At 43.2% G+C, this 22,300-nt stretch overlaps 1 protein-coding gene across 1 annotated transcript; it reads left to right on the forward strand.

Moving 5' to 3' along the window:
- Window positions 1-4,345: 4,345 nt before the first annotated feature.
- On the forward strand, window positions 4,346-16,519 carry LOC133420344 (mucin-2-like). The gene is made up of 11 exons (XM_061710026.1): window positions 4,346-4,558; window positions 6,220-6,401; window positions 9,632-9,772; window positions 12,770-12,908; window positions 12,979-13,156; window positions 13,292-13,433; window positions 14,307-14,459; window positions 14,543-14,595; window positions 14,696-14,893; window positions 15,821-15,897; window positions 16,191-16,519. The coding sequence occupies exons 1-11, from the start codon at window positions 4,424-4,426 to the stop codon at window positions 16,269-16,271; spliced, it is 1,479 nt and encodes a 492-aa protein (XP_061566010.1). The 5' UTR covers window positions 4,346-4,423; the 3' UTR covers window positions 16,272-16,519.
- The last annotated feature ends 5,781 nt before the right edge of the window (window positions 16,520-22,300 follow it).

The following is a 22,300-nucleotide window of genomic DNA, read 5'->3' on the forward strand; positions in this document are numbered from 1 at the left end:
TATATAATATAATATGATAATTTGATTGTCACTAATGGTCAATTAAATATGTTTAAGAGATCGCCATATCAAGCATTCACAATTCAAAACTTTTATTGGTTTAACACAAGTCCTGCACCTTTATGTATGCAAATTAGCCATGTGCGCCAGCACAGCGCAACGAGGCTTTTCCACAGTTAATAACACGGACAGCCAGGCCAGGTTGCGTGAAGAAAGCCTGTCTCTACTCCTGTTTGTGGACCTCAGCGGACCTCCTCTGGACAAATTCGACCCGGTTCCATTTGTCAGAAGCTGGATTAAAGCAGGACATCGCATCTCTTCTTCCTGGAATGGAAACCAGGACGGAAAGCACAAGAAGTCGAGAAATGTCCCACCCCTCCTCCCCCCGGCAAAAAAAAACAAACAAAAAAAAACTGGGTTTGTATGTGTATGTATGTCTATGCGTATGTATGCGTATATATATATATATATATATATATATATATATGTATATATATTAAATATAGTAACAATGCACATATATATGCCTTAGGTTTTTACCAGCATGGTATTAACCATTAATATGCGTGCAGGCAAGGTAAAAAAAAAAAAAGAGAAAAGGCACATTTGGTCTATTTTAACTTAAGGTAAGAGGCCAGCCTGCTTAATATGGCCTGAACCCACCTGAGAGCTAATGTTTTTTTTTAATTTTTGTTATTATTTTGCGTTATGGCCTGTTATGAGTGAGATTTATGTGTAAGCTGCGTGAACCCACCTGTTGAGAGCCATCATATTTTTTTTTAAATTTTGCATGATGACCTGTTATGAGTGGAATTTGTAAATGTGTTCACATGTTTTAACACAGCTGCAGCTGTGTTAAAACATAATTTCCTGGATGGTTACATAACGTTAAATAATTAGTCATCATTGTGCAGGCTGAGGATCTGTTTAAAGAGCATATGGCAGGTTGGAGACCCTTGTGAATCAATGTGTAGGAAAATAATGTAGGAACTGAATTTTCATTGAAATACCACCTGTATGGGACCACCACCATGGATGTGGATGTGAAATCTCGATCTGGGGTCCAAAATACGACGGAAAACGTTTATGTCCACTGCAATGTTGACATGTTATCGCTCGCGGTCGAGGCGTCACCTGGTGGTTGTTTGAGGAACGTAGCCCCTTGATCAGACCACAACTCTTCCAAAACACACAAAGCGTTCAAATAGTTTAAAACAATGACATTTTACAAAACAGCTTGTTTTTTTTATTGTTTTGTTTAATGAGAAGATTTGAGGAAACCCACGCCCCTTATTTCATGCACCAGTGCTTAGTGTTGTGTCCAGTCCCTAAAGACTTTGTTCCCTTGTTGCCTCATGTTCCAAGTCATTTTGAAAGATGGACAAAGTCAGCAATGAAATCTCAAATTCTATAAGTAGCTACTTATCCCAACCCATCATGGCCTTTTTGACACCAGAAGTGATATTTTTGTACAAGCAGACGAAGCTGGTCCTTGAAGACACTTATGGAACTGATATCTACTCACTAAACGGAGCACCAACCAGATGGGTAAACGCACCACAATGACATGAGGGGAAAGTACAAGAACTTATCTTTCATTAAAAGTTTAGAATGAGTTTAGAATTACTTACCCTACCTTTAAATCGTCACTGGCAATAATCAGACAATTGTAATGTTAATAAGCTTTTCGCTGCTCTCCCCTGGGAGTCTGAACTACTTTTCAAGGGTCTCCAGGTCTTTAATTAAATCCAACAATAAAAAACTTTATAAATGTATTAAAAATGGCAAATTAATAAATCATATGAATTAAAAGACTAACTTGGCAACATTGCTGCCTCACATTTATCATCCAGTTGTTGAATGTTTATGATGCGACACCTAGTGGTTGTTTTTTGCAACTGCACTTTGACAGATCTTACAGCTTGAGTGAGTCTACGTTCAGTGCCGGTGTGACACACTGTGTGACACACTGTCACACCCCCAAAAAAAGAAATCTGAAACCACAACTGTCACTGAACTGAAGAGATTTCACTGAGGCACTTTGATGAAAACTGGTCCGTCCACCTGAGCCGGATTGCTGTTGCACACAAACCATCCATGACGTGATCTCTCTCCCTTGAAGCTTCCGGTCTTTGGGTGGGGCCGTGGGGCCCTGTCCCTGGCTGGTGGGGGCCTTGGGGGGCCTATGGGGGGGTTACCTCATGACAGTGTGGGGGGGGGGGGGGGGGGGCTCGGGTGGGGGGCTGTGGCTAGGGCGTCTCCGGTTTTCCTGGGGTGGGGCTGGGCTGTGGGCGTGGGGATCCCGCTCGAAGGGCCCGGCCCTGCTTGGGTGGGGGGTGGCTGTCTGCGCTGGGGGAGCATTGCTGCCTTGGTCCTCCATCGCTGGGTGGGGTCCGCGTGCCCCTGCGTCTGTGGGGACTCCCGTCAACTGGATGGCCGGTGGGGGAGCGTGTTCGCCGGGGTGGCCCCGGGGGGGGGGGGGCGGCGCAGGTCCGGGGATCAGGCCTCCCCTGGCCGGGGGGTGCACGGGCGGGCTCGGCGGCGGGGTGGCACCATTCCCAGGTGTCTATGTCTTATGTTGTCAGTATGAATGGAGGAATGCTGGACCATTTCCCCCTCCGCCTGGAGCTCCGGTGGCGCCAGGGGCGCCCGTGGAGGTACGGTGGGGCCCTGGCCCGGCTCGGCTCGGAGGGCCGGCTCCCGTCAACTGGATGGCCGGTGGGGGAGCGTGGGCGTCCTTCCTCATACGCACATAGGCAGGGGCGGGGGGTCCGGGGCGTGGGGGGCATCGTCCCGCGTGTCCCGGCACTCCCCGCCTCACGGTTTTAATAACACTGTAGACACTGCACATTCAACATTTAATAAATACATTTGACAAGGATACTTAGTTCTGGGGGGGGGGATTATTGTCAGCATGACACCCTGTCCTCCCCCTCCGTGTTTGTATAGCATTAATCACATGCACTCAACACCAGGGTCGGGAGGGGGTCCCACATTACCCACGTTCCCTCGCCGGCCTGGGATAGGTGGGTCGCGATGCCCGGGCCTGGCGGGGCTCGTCGCGCAGCCTGGGGTGTCTTCTGGCGGTGCTGGACCCCCCCGGGGAGGGGGAAACGGTACGTGAATGTGCGTCTTTGTCGGTGAGAATGCGGTATGAAAGGGTCCTGCCATGGAGGATTTGGGCCTCCATTGGCAGGACAACAAAATTTAATAATTTATTGATATTATTACATACAAAGATAGTTATTAATATTATTATTATATTATTATCATTATTATTGTTATCATCATTATTAGGGGTGGGGAAAAAAATCGATATTGCAATATATTGTTGTGCTCTCTGTTTCAATAAATAATCGATATACTGACGGCAAATATCGATATTTTATTACAACATAATGGATTTACGCGGTTGTCACCGCACTATTGTTCAAGCTCTGCCCCGCCCGCCCCCGCTGCTCTCGTGAACAAAACAGACATGTCGAAAATACACACGTTCTGTACAGCGCAGATGTACAGAACGACTGGTTTACTTCGTACAGACAGCGGGCTGAGCAGCTCTGTTAATGCTGGAAATTACTTGCTGTTCGAGCCTGTGTTTATGCTGCCATATGCGTTAATGTCCGCTCGCACAGACAACCAGCTGCGTTGTAAATGGACCCCGCTCGCGCTCCACGTGAGGAAAGCGCGTCGTACTGTAATACAAAATTTATTCCACCTATTACAGACGCCGTTAAAGTAAATGATCGTCAGTCTTTTTGTGTTGTAACGTTTATGCTTTTCACTCTGTAAGTGATCCTCGCTCGTATCCTTCCGTGTCCAGTCAACCGTGTGCTGGGAAAACTTGCAGATCATTGAATCACCAGACACGTTACACCCGGACATACTCAGACACACATTATTATCATTATTATTAATAAAGGTCAGTTTGAGCATCGTGTCAGTCCTTCGGAGTCATTGGACTGAAAAGAAGACGATAAACAAAAAAGAAAAACATTTAGCAGCCAAACTCGAAGCAGACATTCTTGGGAAATGGAGCAGAAACAGAAATATCTGACTGAGAAAGAAACGCCTGAAATCGTTCCAGCGTCGCAGCTGAAGTCGTCTATCACACGTAAAAGCCTCTGTTTGCTCGTGTCGTCTTGTTTGCCCGCAGATTTCCCGTTGAAAGGAAGTTTGACAACCAAAAGTGAGCCAATACCCCCTGATCGATGACAGATAAAGACATAAAAGCGACCAGCCGTGTCCAGACTGATGTTTATCCAGAAACAATGGCCAGGCCACGTTTCCTCATACCGCCTCTTTTTCTTGGGTTGATCTTTGATCTCCGTCTGAGAACAGCTACGCCTGTACAGGTCGCCGGCAGAAGGACGGGAGGTGACGGAGAGATGAGGACAGACTCCGACAAGCTCCGGACATCGCCATGTTGAGACTCCTGCCGCTGGTTCTGCTGCCGCTGGTTCTGCTGCCGCTGGTCTGCGGCGGCGATCACAACCACTTCTTGGGGACGGTGATGACCTACTACCCGACGAGCTCAAACGCTGATGGATCTGTGACGGTGTGTACGGTTTCACCCTGTAGCTGGAGCACAAAACCATATTTGAGGGTCTGGTAGGGTTACATCAGTGGGGAACCTTCAGGGCCTTCTACGCCTTCAGAGAAGGCATAAAAAAATAAGAAATAATAATAAATGTAATAATAATAATAATAATAATAATAACAATAATAATAATAATAATAATAATAATAATAATAATAATGATGATACTAATCAAGTATCAATAAAAAAATAAATTAATTTCTATCTTATTTAATTTGATACAATATATTTAACAGAATTTCTCCCATCTATGTTCTAAAATTAATTTTACTGTCAAGTTCATGTCCTGGAAACCTGTTATCCAATCAGAATCGTCTGTCTCTATGAAGGCCCGGTTAGCTGGCTCATTCACTGGTTAAAGGGAAAGTTCGGTTTTTTACAGCCTGGACCTTATTTCTGGCATTTCTTATGGTCGTATACTCACCCGTCATCTCTGTGCGCGCATCGCAGACACAGCTCTGTGTACAGCTGGAGTTCGCTACTGTTAGTTTACTGTTAGTTATTTGAAACATGTCTGAATATTTGTCAAATTCTGAGGTTGTGGACGACGACTTTGAATATGATGGACGTCCTTACCGTTTTGAGTCAGAGTATACGGCTGAAGAGCTCACTGAACGGAGGACAGAGTGCGCGCACAGAGATGACGTCATGAGTTCAGAGGTCTTGTTTACAAACTGATTTATTTGTTACACACACAGCCCCGGATGTAGACAACAGGTCCTGGAAGCAGATCTAGTGATTCATAAAAGAAATGAAGAGTTTTGCGGCAATCATGTGTTATTTAGACGCTGCATCGTCTGTGTCCCGCTGTGCCCCGTTCACTACCGTTATATGGAGAAGCGGCTCGCAAAAAGACTCCTTATATCTTCTGAAGGACTCCAAATGACACCAAACTTGCCTGGGTGAGTATACAACCATAAAAAATGCCAGAAATAAGGTCCAGGTTGTAAAAAAACGAACTTTCCCTTTAAGACTTCACCAATCCCGGGGAAGGCCAAGCTATGTGTTTTGGTGAGGAGAGTGACGGGCAAATCGACCATTCACAGTTTGATTTCAAGTGGGCGGGAATAAAACAAAAGATTGTAGGCCTTCATGAAGTCCGAACATCAAATCTGTGGTGAGAGCGGTTGAGAGATGGAGTTAAATGGCGGAAGACAAGAGTCTTGCACTTCATTACAACTTTAAAAAATAGTCTTTGTAATACCAGCTTTGTGTAACTTTTGAAATTGTATTGCAGATTGATGATGCGGATGAATGTATTTGTCAATGTGTGAATGATTTCTAATGTGACGTGATTTCATAGCATGACCTCATTTTATATTTCCAGATTTCAGCTTTAGAGTATGTTTATTTAATTTCAACTATGTAGCCTAATTCGTCTCCAGTTTTGCGAAGTTAATGTTGAGAATGTTTCTTGTTGCGGAGAATGTTATTGACTTCATGGACTATTTGTTTACATTTACAAATTTGCACTTGTTAAACCCTTTCAATTCATTGTACTGTTGCTTTTTTCCGCAATGATTTATTTTCTCTGTGATGAGGTGAAGCTCCAGCGGTAGTGCTCACGGTTCGCCACTGGGTTACATAGTGTGCCTTTAATATTTGCTTGAATTCTGCAGGTTCTTCTCCGGTATAAGCTGAACTTCAGGTCGTGCAGAAGCCTGACTTGGCGGTGTATCAGTGACGTTTGTGGGAACGAGAGCGTGACGATGAGGACGGTGAGGGAGGACAGCAGTGAAGGGTGGTGTCAGACGGAGGGCGTCTCCACTCGGGTGGTTGTCAACGCTCCCTTTCATCTGTGGTGAGTTCCCCCCTCCTTCCAGAGGGGACATTTGGTTGTTTCCTGGCAGTGTTGTGCAAGAACGAGTTCATTTAACACATTCATTTCTGTGAGAACTTTGAACTGAACGCAACATATTTGCAAATGAAGAACTTGAACGTGAACTTGGTCGCCAAGTTACATTCTGGGAAGCGGCGGCCATGTTGGCAGATTTGTGAGTGTAAACGAACAGACGGAACGCAAAAAAAAAAAAAAAGTTAAATGCCGGAAAGGAACTGGGGCCTCATTTATAAAGCTTGCATGCGCACAAAACAGGGCTTGAGAGATGCGCACGCCATCTTCTACGCAAAAGTTGGGATTAAAAAAAAAAAAAAAAAACTAACGGGAAAATGTGCGTATCTTTACGCCAACATTGATCCTAGCGCACAAACATTTTGAAGATATGGGGAAATGGCGACGCAGACGTTGAGGTGGCGAAAAAGCCAGATTCATGTCATACTTTTAATGTCATCACATATCAGACTTATAATAGAATAGCGCTGATCGTGTCCCTCTGTGTTTGAAGCACGCCGTAGGGTACGCAGCGATGCGCACCTACGCCGTAGGCTCTGCGTTGGTGTAACGCGGAACCATAAATCAGCCTTTTTTCAGGTTTCACGCGCGCACGTAAAACTCGTTATATATATTAAAAAAATCCGTGTCCATTTAGGGGCTCCGTACCTCTTGGCCTCCACCTTCAAATCACACCACTTCTTTTTTATTTCTGCCACAGATCTGTCCGTGGCACTCACAGCGTTTAGCGCAGCAACAACGTGCTGCCACTCACTCGCTTTCTTTTTGTTTGTGATGCCACTACTGTGACCACCAAATAATGTTGTTTTCCTGGCCTCCACCTCATCCACAACATCTCGATCTCGGTCTCCGTGAAATTTAGTGACAAGGTTGCCTGGCTCGACACGTCTCATTCATCCTGCCGCGCAGCAGAAACAGGAAGCCACTGCGCATGCTCAGCAGGCTCAGCAGGCTCAGGCTCATTTCATCAAGTACTTTGCATTGCCCATTTATGGTATGAAGTGGGCGTGTAGAGGGCGGGATATGAGGCGAATTCACCTGCGCAACCTTCCAGCTGGACTGTGATTTATAAAGCGAACATTGCGTGCAAGTGTGCGTGCACACGGTTTTATAAATCAGGATTTTTTTGTGCGCACGCCATTTTCGGCTTGTGGGGGTACGTACACTTTTAGTATGAATCCTACGCACTCTTTTATAAATGAAGCCCCTGGAATTTACCGGGATACCTTAAACAAGGAAGCCAAGGACCGGTATATGGAGAAAATAATGATTATTAACGGTTTGGATCCATATGAAATCCCTACTGAAGAGTGGAGCTCCGAAAAGGACTTACTGCCGCAGTTCTGCACAACCGACGTCTTCGGCTACCTGGTTTGCGGTGTGAGCGCCTACACTTCGGAGCAGTTCCGTTGTTATAAGTCGTTGCAGTCTCATGTGCAGTTCACAAATGGATGGGTGCAGGAGCTTCAGAACATAAAGCCGGCAAACAATGGGAACACAGTAATCCTGTTATGTGCGGAGCTGTTGCACCCCACAACACAGCAATGGGCTACCATGGTTTACAGAATAACGGAAAGTAACAATTACAAGTAAGACACAAGAGAGAGCACGTCTGTACCCAGTGTGCAGTGGTCCGAAGAGCAGCTAAGGTAGCTTCCAACATGGCGGCTCCGCCAAGTGATGACGTCAAGACGACCAAGCCCTATTCTGCAGATCACGAACTGGAACTTCAACTGTTCAGATTATGTGAGTTTCAGCTTCACTGTTAGGTCCAATTATTACGGAATACACCACATTTAAAATACTCGACGAGACGATGACTTCACACTACATTACCCACGATGCAGTGCACACCAGCATAACAACGGGCACCACCTCCATGGCAACGGCGGCCCGAGCCCGGTGCAGTCTTTACGAATGACAGGTGAAGAGAGAGACGTTGCAGACGCAGATGATGCCTCCACTTATCATTATCTGCAGGAATTTTACACATCGTTTCAACGTCTGCCTCGTCAACTTCAAATTTGAAACGTCATGTGGAGTTAGAGCATCCGTCCAGTGTGAGAAAATATCTTCAAGTTCTTGACAATCAAAAAAAGTCATCAGGAAAGACCCAAACGACCCCAGTCCCACTGCTGCACCTTCAGGTGGTTGATTTCCCAGCAACAGGTAGACACACTGATAATGGACTACATTGTTGGAGATTTACAGCCTCACAGTGAAGTTGAAAAGCCATTAGGACAATACATGATTGTATACAGTGAACAGTTTTAGGATAGGGGGGCGTTTCATTCGTACTTCTCACCTAAAAATATTGAAATGAACTGAATTTGAACTAGATCAAAGTGAAAAGAAAATTGTGAAATATGAACGTGAACTATTCATTTTTAAACTATGTGAACTTTGAACTAGTTCATGAGAAGTAGGAACTTGCACAACACTGCGTCCAGGTATCTGAAGATCTTGATTGATCTTGATGAAAGATCTTTGCTTTTGCATCGTCGGTTGAGCCGTGAGAGCAGTCATAAGCTTGATTGGTCGCTGCCAGTACGGTTTAATCTTCAAACAGGACTTATTATGCTCTCAAAGCTTCTGCTCTGTGATTGAGTTGGATTTTCTCTCCAGTTGTGTCCTTATCCATCTATAAAGTCTGATTAGTTTTACATTTTTTGGACGAATCTGAACGAATTTGGGCTTAAAGACTTAAGAGTTTATCCATAACCAGGTATTTCTTTCCTGATACACGCTGTACGTGAGGATTTATTGTAAAGATTCTCCAGGTTTTTTAAAGGTTGACTCTAAACTGCACTGCAAAAACAGCCCTGTTAGAAATAAGCCTAATATTCCTAAATCTAGTCAAATTTGTCTTAATATGAGTAAAAATATCTTAGCCAATGGAGTAAGAAAGATTTTCTTGACTAGAACTATTAAAGCTAGCTAAATAGTCTGAAAACAGTCTTATTTTTTCTTGAAACACGGCTTTTTAACTTTCTAAGAAATTAGTTTTTGCAGTGTGGCTCTTTAGTTGTCTACATTTTGAGGTAAAACGTCTGTATTTATATTAATAAAGTAATTTAAATTAATACTCCTTAGGACCATTTGTTCAGTTTTCCCCATAAACTCCAACTGAATTCAAACACAATACCGGCGGTGATTAAGGCCACAAACTTCTGCCACAGGTTGAATGCTGGGTACTGGAAAACTCACACCAGAAATAATGTCATCAATGCCAGTGCTCTGGCTCTGGTAGAGCTGAGGAACCGGTCCGATACTGGCCGACCCAACAGTTCACCCCAGACAACCATCCTGCCGGTTCTGAGGTAAGAACACTGACCGTAAACTGGTGGAAGCTGCTAAATGGATCAATAAATAAACAATAATAATTCATATTTATAATAAGTACCAGTTCTGACCCATGGTGGCAGCATATCAAAGAACGGTCATGGAGATCTTTTGGCTGGAAGTCTCTAATCAGATATTTTATTACACCTGCTCAGAGCTGTCACCATCCAGGCTCCTCCAGCTACTGGAGCTCATGTGGCTCCCAGGAGGAACAACCACTACCACTGGTTCTGGGTCTGTTCAAAAGTAAATGCTTTCTGGCATAAAATCCATTCAGCGTTAGTGATGATTTTTGGGTCAGATGTTGCTTTTAACTGGGACGAACTTCTTTTTGGATTTGCGCACTTTGTAACTATGGTTGTGGAATCAAGATCGGATATCGAACTACAATGAAAACATTCTGCATAACAAATAATGGAGTAATATATATATAGATGGAACAGACTGAGTGTGGATCTGAAGCAATGTCCTAACATCAACCAAGCATTTAAAAACAAATATAAACAAATTGAAGTGAGGTGTGAATATGCGGGCAGCTGGGGGAGGTGTGGGGAGTGATGGTGATGGTGGTGTGCTGCTGGCCTGATCGTCAAACCGGCAGTAAAAACTGTTCAGCTGGTTCGCCTGAGGCTGCCTGCAGGGCGTGGAGCTGTTCTTCTGAACCCGGAGATGTTTTGCAGACCTCTCCACACAGAAGAGGGATCAGGGTTAGCAGAGAGGCGACTCTGCAGCCGTTCGCCGTAGGTCCGCTTTGCTCTTCTGATCTCCCTCGTCAGCGTGTTCCTGGCCTGCTTGAACAGGGCTCGATCACTGCTTCTGTAGGCCTCCTCCTTGGCTCGGCGCAGCTTCCTGAGGTTTGGTGTCAACCAGGGCTTGTTGTTGTTGTATGTGCAGAAGATCTTAGTCTGCACACACATGTCCTCACAAAAACTGATGTAGGACGTCACAGTGTCCATAAGTTCATGCAGGTCTGATGCTGCAGCTTCAAAAACACTCCAGTCCGTGCAATCGAAGCAGGCCTGAAGCTTCAGCTTTGACTCTTCTGTCCACTTCTTCACAGTCCTCACTACAAGCTTAGAGGTTTTTAATTTCTGCCTGTAAATCGGGATCAGATGAACCAGACAGTGGTCAGAGAGTAGTAAAGCTGCGTGGGGGACAGAGCGGTATGCATCCTTAATTACAGTGTAACAATGGTCCAGAGTCTGCGTGTCCCTGGTGGGGCACGTAACATGTTGCCTGTATTTTGGATGTTTGTGGGTGAGGTTTGCTCTGTTGAAATCCTCCAAAACATTGAACAGTGAGGTCGGAAGTTTTTCTCCAAGTCCGTTATCTGGTCGGCCAGCAGCTGCGTTGCTTCAGTCACACACGCGTGCAGTAGGATGTAGACGCCGACCAGGACAAAGGATGAAAACTCCTAAAAAAAAAAGTGTCTCTAAGGGTGCTTTCAGACCAGTGGCCCGTTTGTTTTGTTCCGATTCAGGGGCTAAATCGATACAGTTGTTTCGTTTTTCGTTTGTGGCATTTGTGTTCAAAAGGCAACCGTCTGTAGCGGTTCAAAGCTGTTAACAAATGCCATGCGCGAACCAGCTGTTCTCTCACTAGTCAGAAATGAACGCGGAAGGAGTTTCCTCTTCTGTACCCCGGGAAAAACAACAATGGTTATAACCCCTTTCACTTAGAGGGCGCAAAGCGCAGACCGCCGCCGGCTTTCCCATTCATTGTACCGGCACAAGAGCGGGCCGCTCTGCTGCCGAGCTCGGCGCCGCCTGCCGCGGCGTTTGCGCCGCGCCTGCCTGAATTGAACATTTTTTAATTTCACTGTGCTGCGCTGTGACGACATCTTGGCACGTCCAATAGGAGAGAAGGGAGAAGAGAGAGAAGGCAGAAGAGAGAAAGTTGTGTCCAATAGGAGAGAAGGTGGTGGAGGCTGCGCCGACTCTTCTCCTTGCGCCGTGGTAACACATACACAATGAATGGAGTTGTGTCGGTTGGTGTGTCGATTATGTTCTCACTCCAAACGCACCGCTCCAGGTCTGGAATGGAAGCGAGCCGAGACCCCCTCTCCTAAGCGATCTCGGCTCACTTGTTTTGTGCCGCATCTGAGCGGGATTGCTGTGTTCATATATACCAAACGAACCAATCTTTAGGGGGAAACGCTCCCTGTTTCTGCTCCAAACGGGACAGGTGTGAAAGGACCCTGAGTGAGGGCTGCAAGAGTCTTTTAGAGCAGATACCTTGTTGTTGCTTCAACTTTCACGCCAACGCAGCGACGTAACTGACGTTTGCAGCGACGTAATGACGTGGCTCCCCTTAGCACCCGAGCTATGGAAAAACAAACCGGTTCTCAGTTTGCAAGTTGAACGAGTTGTGAACCAGCACCAGCACTGGCCCAGAACCGGCCCTGGAACTGGTTTGGTGGAAAAGGGGTAACCGCTCATTAACGCAGGATCACCGAGTTATACACCCCCCCCCCCCCCCTCGTGGTCGGTTGTGGTGTTGCTACATAGGGGGGCTTCAGATGGTTTGACGAGGTTTGTGTAGGTGATGTACAGTCATGAGAGGTAAGAAGGTGATCTGATCTCCAGGTAGGTAGAAGCTCAAGTTCACTGCTCAGAGGTAGGTGAGGTTACTAAATGCCTCAAATAAAACCCCCAAAAAAGCCGATGTTTTGACGGATTGGAGAGTGTTAATGCAATGATATCAGAGAAGCAGCTGTTGCCGTCCATCTGTCTGGGGATGGTTACAAACTTGTATCTACGCACTTTGGACACCATAATTTAGTTGTGGGAGGGACTATTCATGAAGGGGGGAAACCTCCTTCCCAGGAGTGAACACGCCAGCAAGTTCCCCCCAAGATCAACCTCTCAGAATCCAGTAGGGATTCTTTATCAGGGCCGGAGGATTTGAGCAAACCGAGACTCCCCGAACAAAGTATGAAGAAAAACTTTTAAAGTAACGTATTTGTACCTGGTCAGAGTTCCTTCAAACTGCCACCGAGACCTGAACTTGCTGACGCATGACCCCGATGGAGACGAGGTCAGATGCAGATATGGAAGCAGCCTGGAGTTGGACTGCTACCAATGCACATGGCCGTCAGTCCTCAACCTCTCATCGGTGAGTAACGACCAAAAGTACCACAATGATGTATAAAATACTTCTACTGACATCACGTGTCCTGTTGCAGTCTTGTACCCTGTCGTTCCGCCCCGCCAACAGCAGCGATGAAGGTCCGTATGCCGTGCAGCTGGTCATGGAGGACTTTCCCAGGCAGAGCATCATGTTGACCCACACCAACGGGTCGCAGGAGGCAAAGACCACCAACGACGCCATCAGCAAAGTACCAGTGCAGTTTCTTCTTGGGGGTGAGATGTTAGGACGGGCCGGTCCTCCAGGTCGCTCTGGAGGTTCTTGGTTGGAACCATCTCTAGGATGGGATCTGTTTTTCCTTGGAATGGCAGTTTTCCTCTCAAGAAAATGCATGTTTTCTTTGGTTCCAGTGGATCCTGCGGTGCCAGACTGCACGGAGGGGATCTACCTGCCCAGGTTTCTGCCTCCGACCCCGGAAAACAGAGCTCTGCTGAACGCCACGGTCAACAACGTGCTGGAGATCAACATCACAGCACAGGCTAGCGCTGCCACGTAAGTAGAACCAATGTCCAGGGTGAACCCCGTCTCTTGGGAGACTGGGACCCCGAGTAGGGAGAAGACGCTAGATGGACGGAACAAACCAACCTTTATGGCGCTTTTCCACTAGTACCTACTCGACTCAACTCGGCCAAGTCTCTTTTCCACTACAATTCAGCACCTGGAGCAGAAGTAGGAGGTTGGAGCGAAGCTGCTGTGACGTATTTGATTGTGTGATCTAAACGGGGAAGACAACACTAAAGATGTAGAACCTGGAGGAGATGATAGATGTGCTGCTGGGTCTGTGGCTTGTGTTCGATATCAAGTTAAAAAATGAGAGTGAGAGAAACTTCAAGTGGCAACGCTTTTTAATTTTTTTAGTTTGTCTCGGCTGCTGAAAAGTCCGTTGGGAGCCGCGAGCAGCTATGAAGTGAGAGCTCCTGGTAGATCTGGTCGTTCCTTATCGTCCGTCTAGATCCCTTTTTAATTCTCTCCTCAGCCACCAGGTTTATGAACATCTGCACCTCAGAGTTGGATCATGAAACAGACTTTGCAGCTGCCATTGCCTGTTGAATAAAATGAACAAGAAGCTCCGTCAGAGTCGCTCTTTCTCTGATGTCACATCCTGACTCAGACGTCTGACTCCAACCCCCCGACCAATCGGTGGCCTGTAGTGTGATGACGTCAGATACAGCCGACTCAGCTGCTTAGAACCTCGGCAGAATAGTTACAGAAAAGTATCTACTCGGCACGTTAGACCCCCAGTGGAGAAGCACAAAACCAAGGCGAGTCGAGTCGGGCTGAGTAGGGGCTAGTGGAAAAGCACCATTAGATTCTGAGAGTAAAACCAAACAACCTCCTCCGTCGTGTCTCCTCCTCTTCTTGAAGGATTTCCGAGCTGCTGTTTAGCGGACCGTACAACATAACCAACGTGACACAGGAGGCTCTGGGACCGGGGCGGTTCCTTCTCAGGTGGACGCCACCTGAAAGCGAAGCCGGGACGAGCCAACCCATCTGCTTCGTCGCCAGAGCGCTTTACAAGTCAGTGAACGCACAAAATAAAGTTCATCCTTGAAGCTTGTGCTCCGATGATTTACGTTGCTGCAACTTGTGCATCTCTTCAGTGGAACCCGCTATCACTCGGACCTGCGGTGCGTCACCGCGAGTGTCGGACGGGGTGAGTAAAGCCCCGTCGGGCCGAGTTTTAAACTCCATCACCTGGTTTGATGCAATTATTATAACTATTATTGATATATGTATTTCTAACCGCTTTAAAGAACCACCGATGATCAACATTCAACCAACCAGTCCACCAACTAGTCCACCAACCAGTCCACCGACTCGTCCACCACCCAGTCCCCCAACTAGTCCACCAACTAGTCCACCAACTAGTCCACCAACTAGTCCACCGACCATTAAACCAACCACTAAACCGATCACTGCATTTCCTCCACCATTTTCTTCTTCACCAGCTTGTGAGTATTTGTGGCATAATCTTTTGTTTGAATAACGATGCTTCCAGGGATGTAACAAGCCTCGATCTTTCAGCCAATCAAAGGACAGGAGTTGCAGGCGTGTAGGAGGGGCTAAGCTAAACCCATCAGATCCCTCAAGGCCAACCCCTCCCTTGTTTTTTTCTTTTTTTTAACTGTACCTGCATGTTCATCACTACGGAAGAGTATTAGGGCCAGGCAGGAGAAGGAGGAAGATTTTTTTTTCATTATGCACTTCGAGAAAAAAGTCGAAATGTCGAGAAAAAAAGTTGAAATGTCGAGATTAATGTTGAAGTACAATTTCAAGAAAAAAGTTGAAATGTCACACCAATGACATAAATGATGAGATTCTTTTGATCCAAACTTTAATTAAGATGTAATTATTAATGTCTGGAGCTGCTACGAGGTCCGGAGTACTGGAGACAGCAGCTTTGCGACTGATACTATAAAACTAAAAAAGTCGAAATGTCCAGAAAAAAAGTCGAAATGTCGAGGTTAATGTTGAAATACAATTTCAAGAAAAAAGTTGAAATGTCGAGGAAAAAGTCGAAATGTCGAGGAAAAAGTCGAAATGCCGAGAAAAAAAGTCGAAATGTCGAGATTAATGTTGAACTACAATTTCGAGAAAAAAGTCGAAATGTTGAGATTGTTGAAATTTTGAAAAAAAGGCGAAATTTCGACTTTATTCACGAAAATGCGACTTTATTCTCGAAATTGTATTTCAACATTATTCTCAACATTTCGATTGTTTTCTCAAAGTGCACAATAAAAAAAAACATATATTTTATATATATTTTTTTCTCCTGCATGCCCCTAATACTCTTCCGTACATCACCGCTCACAAAACACCAACTAATACAACGCTAACTGGTCAAGTGACTTCTGATCGTCCTAACTTTGTGCTTCTAGATGTCGTAGCTCTGAAGGTGCGACTCTCCACGCCGCTGCAGTTGTCTGAGATCATCTCTGAGAAGATTCTGAGAGAGGTCAGTCTTTGCTTTCTCCAACGTCTGAAACACAAACTCAGCTTTTGCTTTTCTTATAGCGAACAGATTCATAATCGTCATCATTAGAACAGATGAAACAAATCAAACATCCCCTTTCTTTTAGGCCCAATATGTTCACCTTGTCAGATTTATGTGAGTTTAATAAGGCGACGTCAGCAGACGACCTTATTTGCGATCATTGATAATAAAGGAGGATGTTGACTCGGGTTTTGGCATCATCTTGTTGTTCAGAGCCGGTGATGGAGTCTGAACGGTGTGTTTCTCCTCCTCAGGTGAAGGACGTTCTGGTGAGCTACGGGCTGCCGCCTGACGTCACGCTGCGTATCGTCAACGCCGTACAGCTGACTCCCTGAACATCCGCTGGAGGAAAGTGGTTCTGAACTCTGATTCTGGGCGTTTGCTCCTTTAATTAACCTTCTGATGTCATTAAATCTGTTTCCTAACTGGCTGGGTTGTAATATGAAGGAAATCATTATCTCAATGTATCTGCTGAAAATCTCTGTAATAAATCTTTATTATTCTTTATTTCATTCATTAAAAGAAAAACTAAATGGTTCAATATAATTACAAAGAATCTCTTTCCTTGAATGAAAGGGAACAGAAAGAAGACTAAGCTTATTTTATCTGTCCCCTTTTCCTAAAAAATAAAAATTCAATTAATTTAATAATAAAAAAAATAAAAAAAATTACAAATTACGCAATTTAAAAAAAAAACACTTTCCAATAAACGTAATTAAAAAAAAACAACAAAAAAAACAAAAACACAAAACCAAAACTACAACAAAGTTATAAAATAACACAAAATAGCTGTCGTGAAACACAGAAAGTCATATTCTTTTTTGATTCAAAGAAAACAAATAAGACAATGGTGCTAAAAAGAGAGAAAAAAAAAAAAAAAGAAAACCCACCTAACTTAACAATTATCATATTTCTTCATCAAACTGGCTTTTATTATTCTTTTCAATGTAATATTTGATTTGCATTCTTCTTCTGTATCCAGATTGTTCCATAAACTGATACCTTTTACAGAAACACAACATTAATTTTGTCCTGAATTTGTTTGTTTTTTTAAAGATCTCTGTTCCTTTTAAGTTATATTTATTTTCTTTTTTCAATTTCTTCTATTGATTGGCAAAATCTTCTTATGAGCTTTCCACATAATTTGCAGAATTCTATGGTCCACTAATTCAAGAAATTTCAACAGTTTTATGGCTTTTTTTTGTAAAATGGAAATAGACTGAGTATATTTTTTGCAAGCATTTGCAACTTAGGTCAGATATGGCACAATCATAGTGTAAATGCTTTACCTGCCTGATTATCTGTGGTTTAATCTCGTGTAGTTGTTAGAGAGAGTGACTGGGAACGTGCAGCGTTACCTCAGGCGTGGCTCGGGGAGCAGCAGCTGAAGAAAACCGGTCCGGAGACTTTTCCCGGCTCAGACGTACAAGAGATGTTGTCTCTGAGCTTTATCTTTTGTCTGGTTGCACCTCTGAGTGCGTCGTCTGAATAGTTTTGATCTCTTTATGTCTGAGCATGCAGACAGTTGTACCCAGTACTCGAGTTGTAAAAAAAAATCAGGGGGGATGGTGGATTTTATCATATGGGGACAGATAATTTGTGCTGATTACAAATAATATAATATATTACAAATAATAGCAGTGACCAAAACACCTGCAGAAATACTGCAGGAATGACATAGCAGCAGTTAAATGCAGCCTTCTGTAAGCTTTAAATATCCACTGGGCTTACATCAAATACATCAAAACACAACAATAAAAAACACTTTTCTGAACTTATCAATATGACTCTGTCCTTCACAGGATAAGTTAAATGGATCACTGCAAAAACTCAAAATCTTAACAAGAATATTTGTCTTATTTCTAGTTAAAATGTCTCATTTTAGTAACTCATCACTGGAAAAAACAACAATTTTCACCTGTTTCAAGTAGATTTTCACTTAAAATTTGCGAGAAGATAAATCTTGTCCCACTGGCAGATTTTCCAACTTATTTCAAGTGAAAATTTATTTGAAACAGGTGAAAATTGTCAAATAAGTTATTTTTCTGGTGTTATTTTTCTGGAGATGACTCTAAATGTTGAAATAGCAGTAAAACCACATTCATTGATGAAATGATGGGATGGAAAGGGGGGATGGCAGTTTTACAGGGGGGATGATTTTGACCGTTTTTATTTCAGGGGGGATGCCATCCCCCCTCATCCCCCTCAACTCCAGTACTGGTTGTACCACTCATCGTTTGCAGCCGTTCAGTTGCGCAGGTCGAGTAACAAAGTTCCTAACACGCTCCGGTTGGTCTTTTGTGATTGTAAACTGGCTGTTTTTTTCCCTCCCAGTGTTTTTAACAAACTTTTCACTTGAACTTTGCCCCGTTTGTATCCCCCGATATTCAGTCCTACTACAGAGTCTTCAGCCGTCCTTAGGTTTGTGCTCACGCCTTTCCAGACGGCCGTTTCACACGGTTTCTGGATGAAGCTGAGTTTTGAGTTTTGAGTTTTGCATCATGACTATTGCTGTTTTGGTCTTGTAACCGAAGACTCCTGATTCAGTGGCCTACCTGACTGAGAAACGCAAAAATAAAGCCCCCCCAGCAGTTATTGACTCTTCCAGCACAACATACCTGCATTGAAGCATTCATCATCTTCAATTAACCAAATTAACTTTATAATCAGTCAAATAAGATGCAAAACGAGTGAGTCAGACAGTAGATGATGATACATTTTTCTCAGATAAATCAAATCAAATAAAACCAGTTTTTTTCCCCTACTTTTTGTAGTATCATGTCGCCCTCTTGTGGCCGTTAGACAGAATGCAGCTTCACGCCCCCTCCCTGTTGGCTTCATTTCTGAAACTAAGGTGATGTTTGTCTTCTTTAAACCGTTAGAAGTTTTCAGGATGATGCAGAGGGAACTTTATATTTTTTTTTCCAATTAAAAACTGAAACAGGCCTTTGATTACGTCCAAACACCTTCTGTTTACAAACACGGTTGTAAAAAGATCAGTTATAGAGTATTAATATATACCTGAAAAACAATAAGACAATAAAAGATGAAATACAAACAAACAAGAAACTAATTCATCCACATTTATGTATATATTTAACAGAATTTACCTTTTTTCTCGTCATTTGCTTTTTCTCTGTTTTATCTTCAGTTTTCTCTCCAAGTTTTTGTTCGTTGAGTCAGCCAGGTTTAGTTATCTTTTCTCTCTATGAGCAGTTTGTTTCAAGGAAGAATCTGCTTATTTCTCCTCATCTGTCCACCAAAGCTTGTTTTTTAATTAATTTTAGCCCTAAAGTTGCTGCACTTCTGGTATAAAATGACTTTTATATTAAACTTCAAAAACTAAAAGTCTAAAAACAAAGACTAAAATAAAAGAATTTGTAAATATAATCGGAGCTTCTGCTGATATTATGCTTCCTTAACTCCTTGAAATTGTTCGGGAAAAGATTTTGGGACACATTTGTGCAAACAATGAGGGATTAAGTTGTTAAATACAACTTCTGTTCACACTGAAACCCGACTGGCTCACAGGAAAACTGAAGCCAAGACTAGAAAAATGAGAAATAACAGGTAAAAGCAAAGAAATATGTCATAATAATAACAATAATAATAATAATAATAATAATAACTAAAGCGGTGAAAGGTGCATGTAGCACTGCCTGACTGTGGGGCTGTGAATAAAAACCTGAACATGGCTGAAAAGGTAATTGATGCTTAAGGAAAACCAACGACATAAATGATGAGATTCTTTTGATCCAAACTTTAATTAAGATTTAATTATTAATGTCTGGAGCTGCTACGAGGTCCAGCAGCGACTAACACTATAAAACCCTGATGGATGCACTCGTGTGTGTGAATCTGAATAAATAATGCTTCTTGACGTCTGTTTCTCATGCTCTTAAAAACAAACCACAGAGAAATGACAAAACAGAGGCGAAGTAGTTGAAAAGACATCCGTTTTACTTCGAGTTGAACGAACCAGAGCAGCATAATCAAGAGGAATAATACACAGGTCACGGTTTAAAGGTCGCAACATGTAGTGAGTAAAACATCAGCTGTAAACTTCGTGAGGAAACCACAGGATACATTAAACTTGTTGGGTTTTCTTTGCATGGCCCTGAACTTACGTTTTTCAGCCAACCAGCCAAACCAATGCGGACGCCCAAGAGAGAAAAGTTGCAAATTACGAAGTCGGACTCCTGGAAAATGACGCTTCACCTCGTCGGTGGATTACAAAATTTACAAAGATGCGGACGATGTCTAAAAAAGGTTTCAAAAATAGTCCCACGTGTCTAATTTGAACTCATCTGCTTTTAAGACGCCTTACTTACAGTTCTGCACCTGTTCGACCCGCTGAAGCCACTCTAAGCTGTAGTACCACTTCTGACCACCTGGGGGCAGCAAAGCGCATCTCTAGCGGGACGTAGTGGTATGACAAACAATCCACAACCATCTTACTTCTGGGTTGAGTCTCATGTCGGACTAAGACTCGTTGCAGTTCCTCGACTGGCCACTAGAAGCCGGAGTTCATCTCTGTTGACCTCCACGTTAAAATGTTCGACTTAGAGCAGAAATAATCATAATTACAACCCGGTTCAAAAAGCTGTTTAGGTGTGACTGTTTTGTACCACACCGGGAGACTGGGAGATTGATTGACAGTCGGCTCAGCCAATGGCGAGCCGGTATTACTCACCCACAACCATCACGCTAGCAAGCTCACCGAAGCAAGCAGCAGTTTGTATGAACCCAGTTTTTTGACGGCTCAGAACATGTTAAACCAGGGGTGTCAAATGTGCGGCCCGTGAGAGATTTTCATGCGGCCCGCGAGAAGTTTCCAACGCAAAAAAACTAAATGTTAATTTACTAGAAAGGAAGACATAAATAATTGCCATGAATTGCAGCATATCCGAAAATATATTTCTTCTACAAATCCATCGTTATTCCACTAATAGAGCAGTTTTCGAAATTTTTTTAGTTTTCTAGAATGCATTTGCCGATTTTATTTCTTTGTCGACGGTCGTTTATTTTTATTAACTGACTACTATTATATATTTTCGCAGGAAAAATATCACTGCTAAATAAGATGATAGAAGATATTTATTCGGAGAATTTCAGTTTTGAATACGAGGATAGTGACAAAGTAAAACAGTTAAAAAAGAAGTGCTGAATTTTTCGGCACACTGGCGTAAATATCCGCGCCAATTTTTAAAAATAAATACATTTAATTGTACTGGAAAAATCTCTAAATCACAAAGAAACACTCGGATGTAATAAGAAAGATTTAGCTTTTAATTAAATTTCCTATAAAAAAGCGAAATATAAAAAAAACATACTTGTTTCTGTTTATCTTTGTAAAATGATATTAAAAGTATCTTACATAATTTGAAAAAAAAACGAGAAATTTCAAGAAAAGATCCTGAAGAAATATATTTTACATAATTAGAGTGTAAACAAAGTGCATATTTCCTTTAAAATTAACTAAACTGATATTGGATTAGATAACAATAGTAAAAAAAAAAAAAAAGAATTAGAAAAAACATCTTTGCACCGTTTTTGTTATTTTGAGCGTGCGGCCTGCGGGAAATAAATTGGTCAAATCCGGCCCGCCAAGCAAAATGAGTTTGACACCCCTGTGTTGAACCGTATATTCTGTAGTGAACGTCCCCTAGTAGCGCCCCGAACGAAGACAAACGGGCTTCAAAACTGCTCTTCAGAAACCAGTGGGTCACATGACCTAATGCTTCATCCACTGTTTTATGCAGTCTATGATTACAAGATTTTAAGGTTCTCTTATTAGTTTTTAAATCTCTTAACGGTCTTGGGCCTTCTTATCCGTCTGATCTGCTTTTACCCTCTAAACCCTGGCGGACCCTGAGGTCCTCCAGCACCGGCCTTTTAATCATCCCCAAAGTCAGAACTATAACCCACGGTGAAGCATCATTTCATTACTACGTCTGTGGAACAGCCTGCTGGAGAACCTCAGGGCTGCAGAGACTGTTGATGCTTTTAAAAGCTCAAGACTCACCCTTTTAAATTGGCTTTTAGCCGATTCCTTTAAGTCTTTCTTGTATACCCTTGTTTTAACTAGCTGTTCTTGTTGTTTTAACCCAGGTCTTCTGGTTTTAAGTTCTTCTTATGTTTGTTTTAGCAGATTATTATTAAGTTTTATGTTTTATGTAAAGCGCTTTGCGTTGCATTTTTTATTTGTATGAAAAGCACTATACAAATAAAGTTTGATTTTATTTGATTTGAAGATGTGCCGGACCGTCCACACTACAGCAGATCTACAGGTCCCCCTTGTGGTCAGAAGTGGCATCGCTACAATAGTTTTTATGGTCATTTCAGGGTTTCTAATGAAGCTTTT

The sequence above is a fragment of the Cololabis saira genome, chromosome 20 (assembly GCF_033807715.1).
Source record: "Cololabis saira isolate AMF1-May2022 chromosome 20, fColSai1.1, whole genome shotgun sequence".
Classification (NCBI taxonomy): Eukaryota; Metazoa; Chordata; class Actinopteri; order Beloniformes; family Belonidae; genus Cololabis; species Cololabis saira.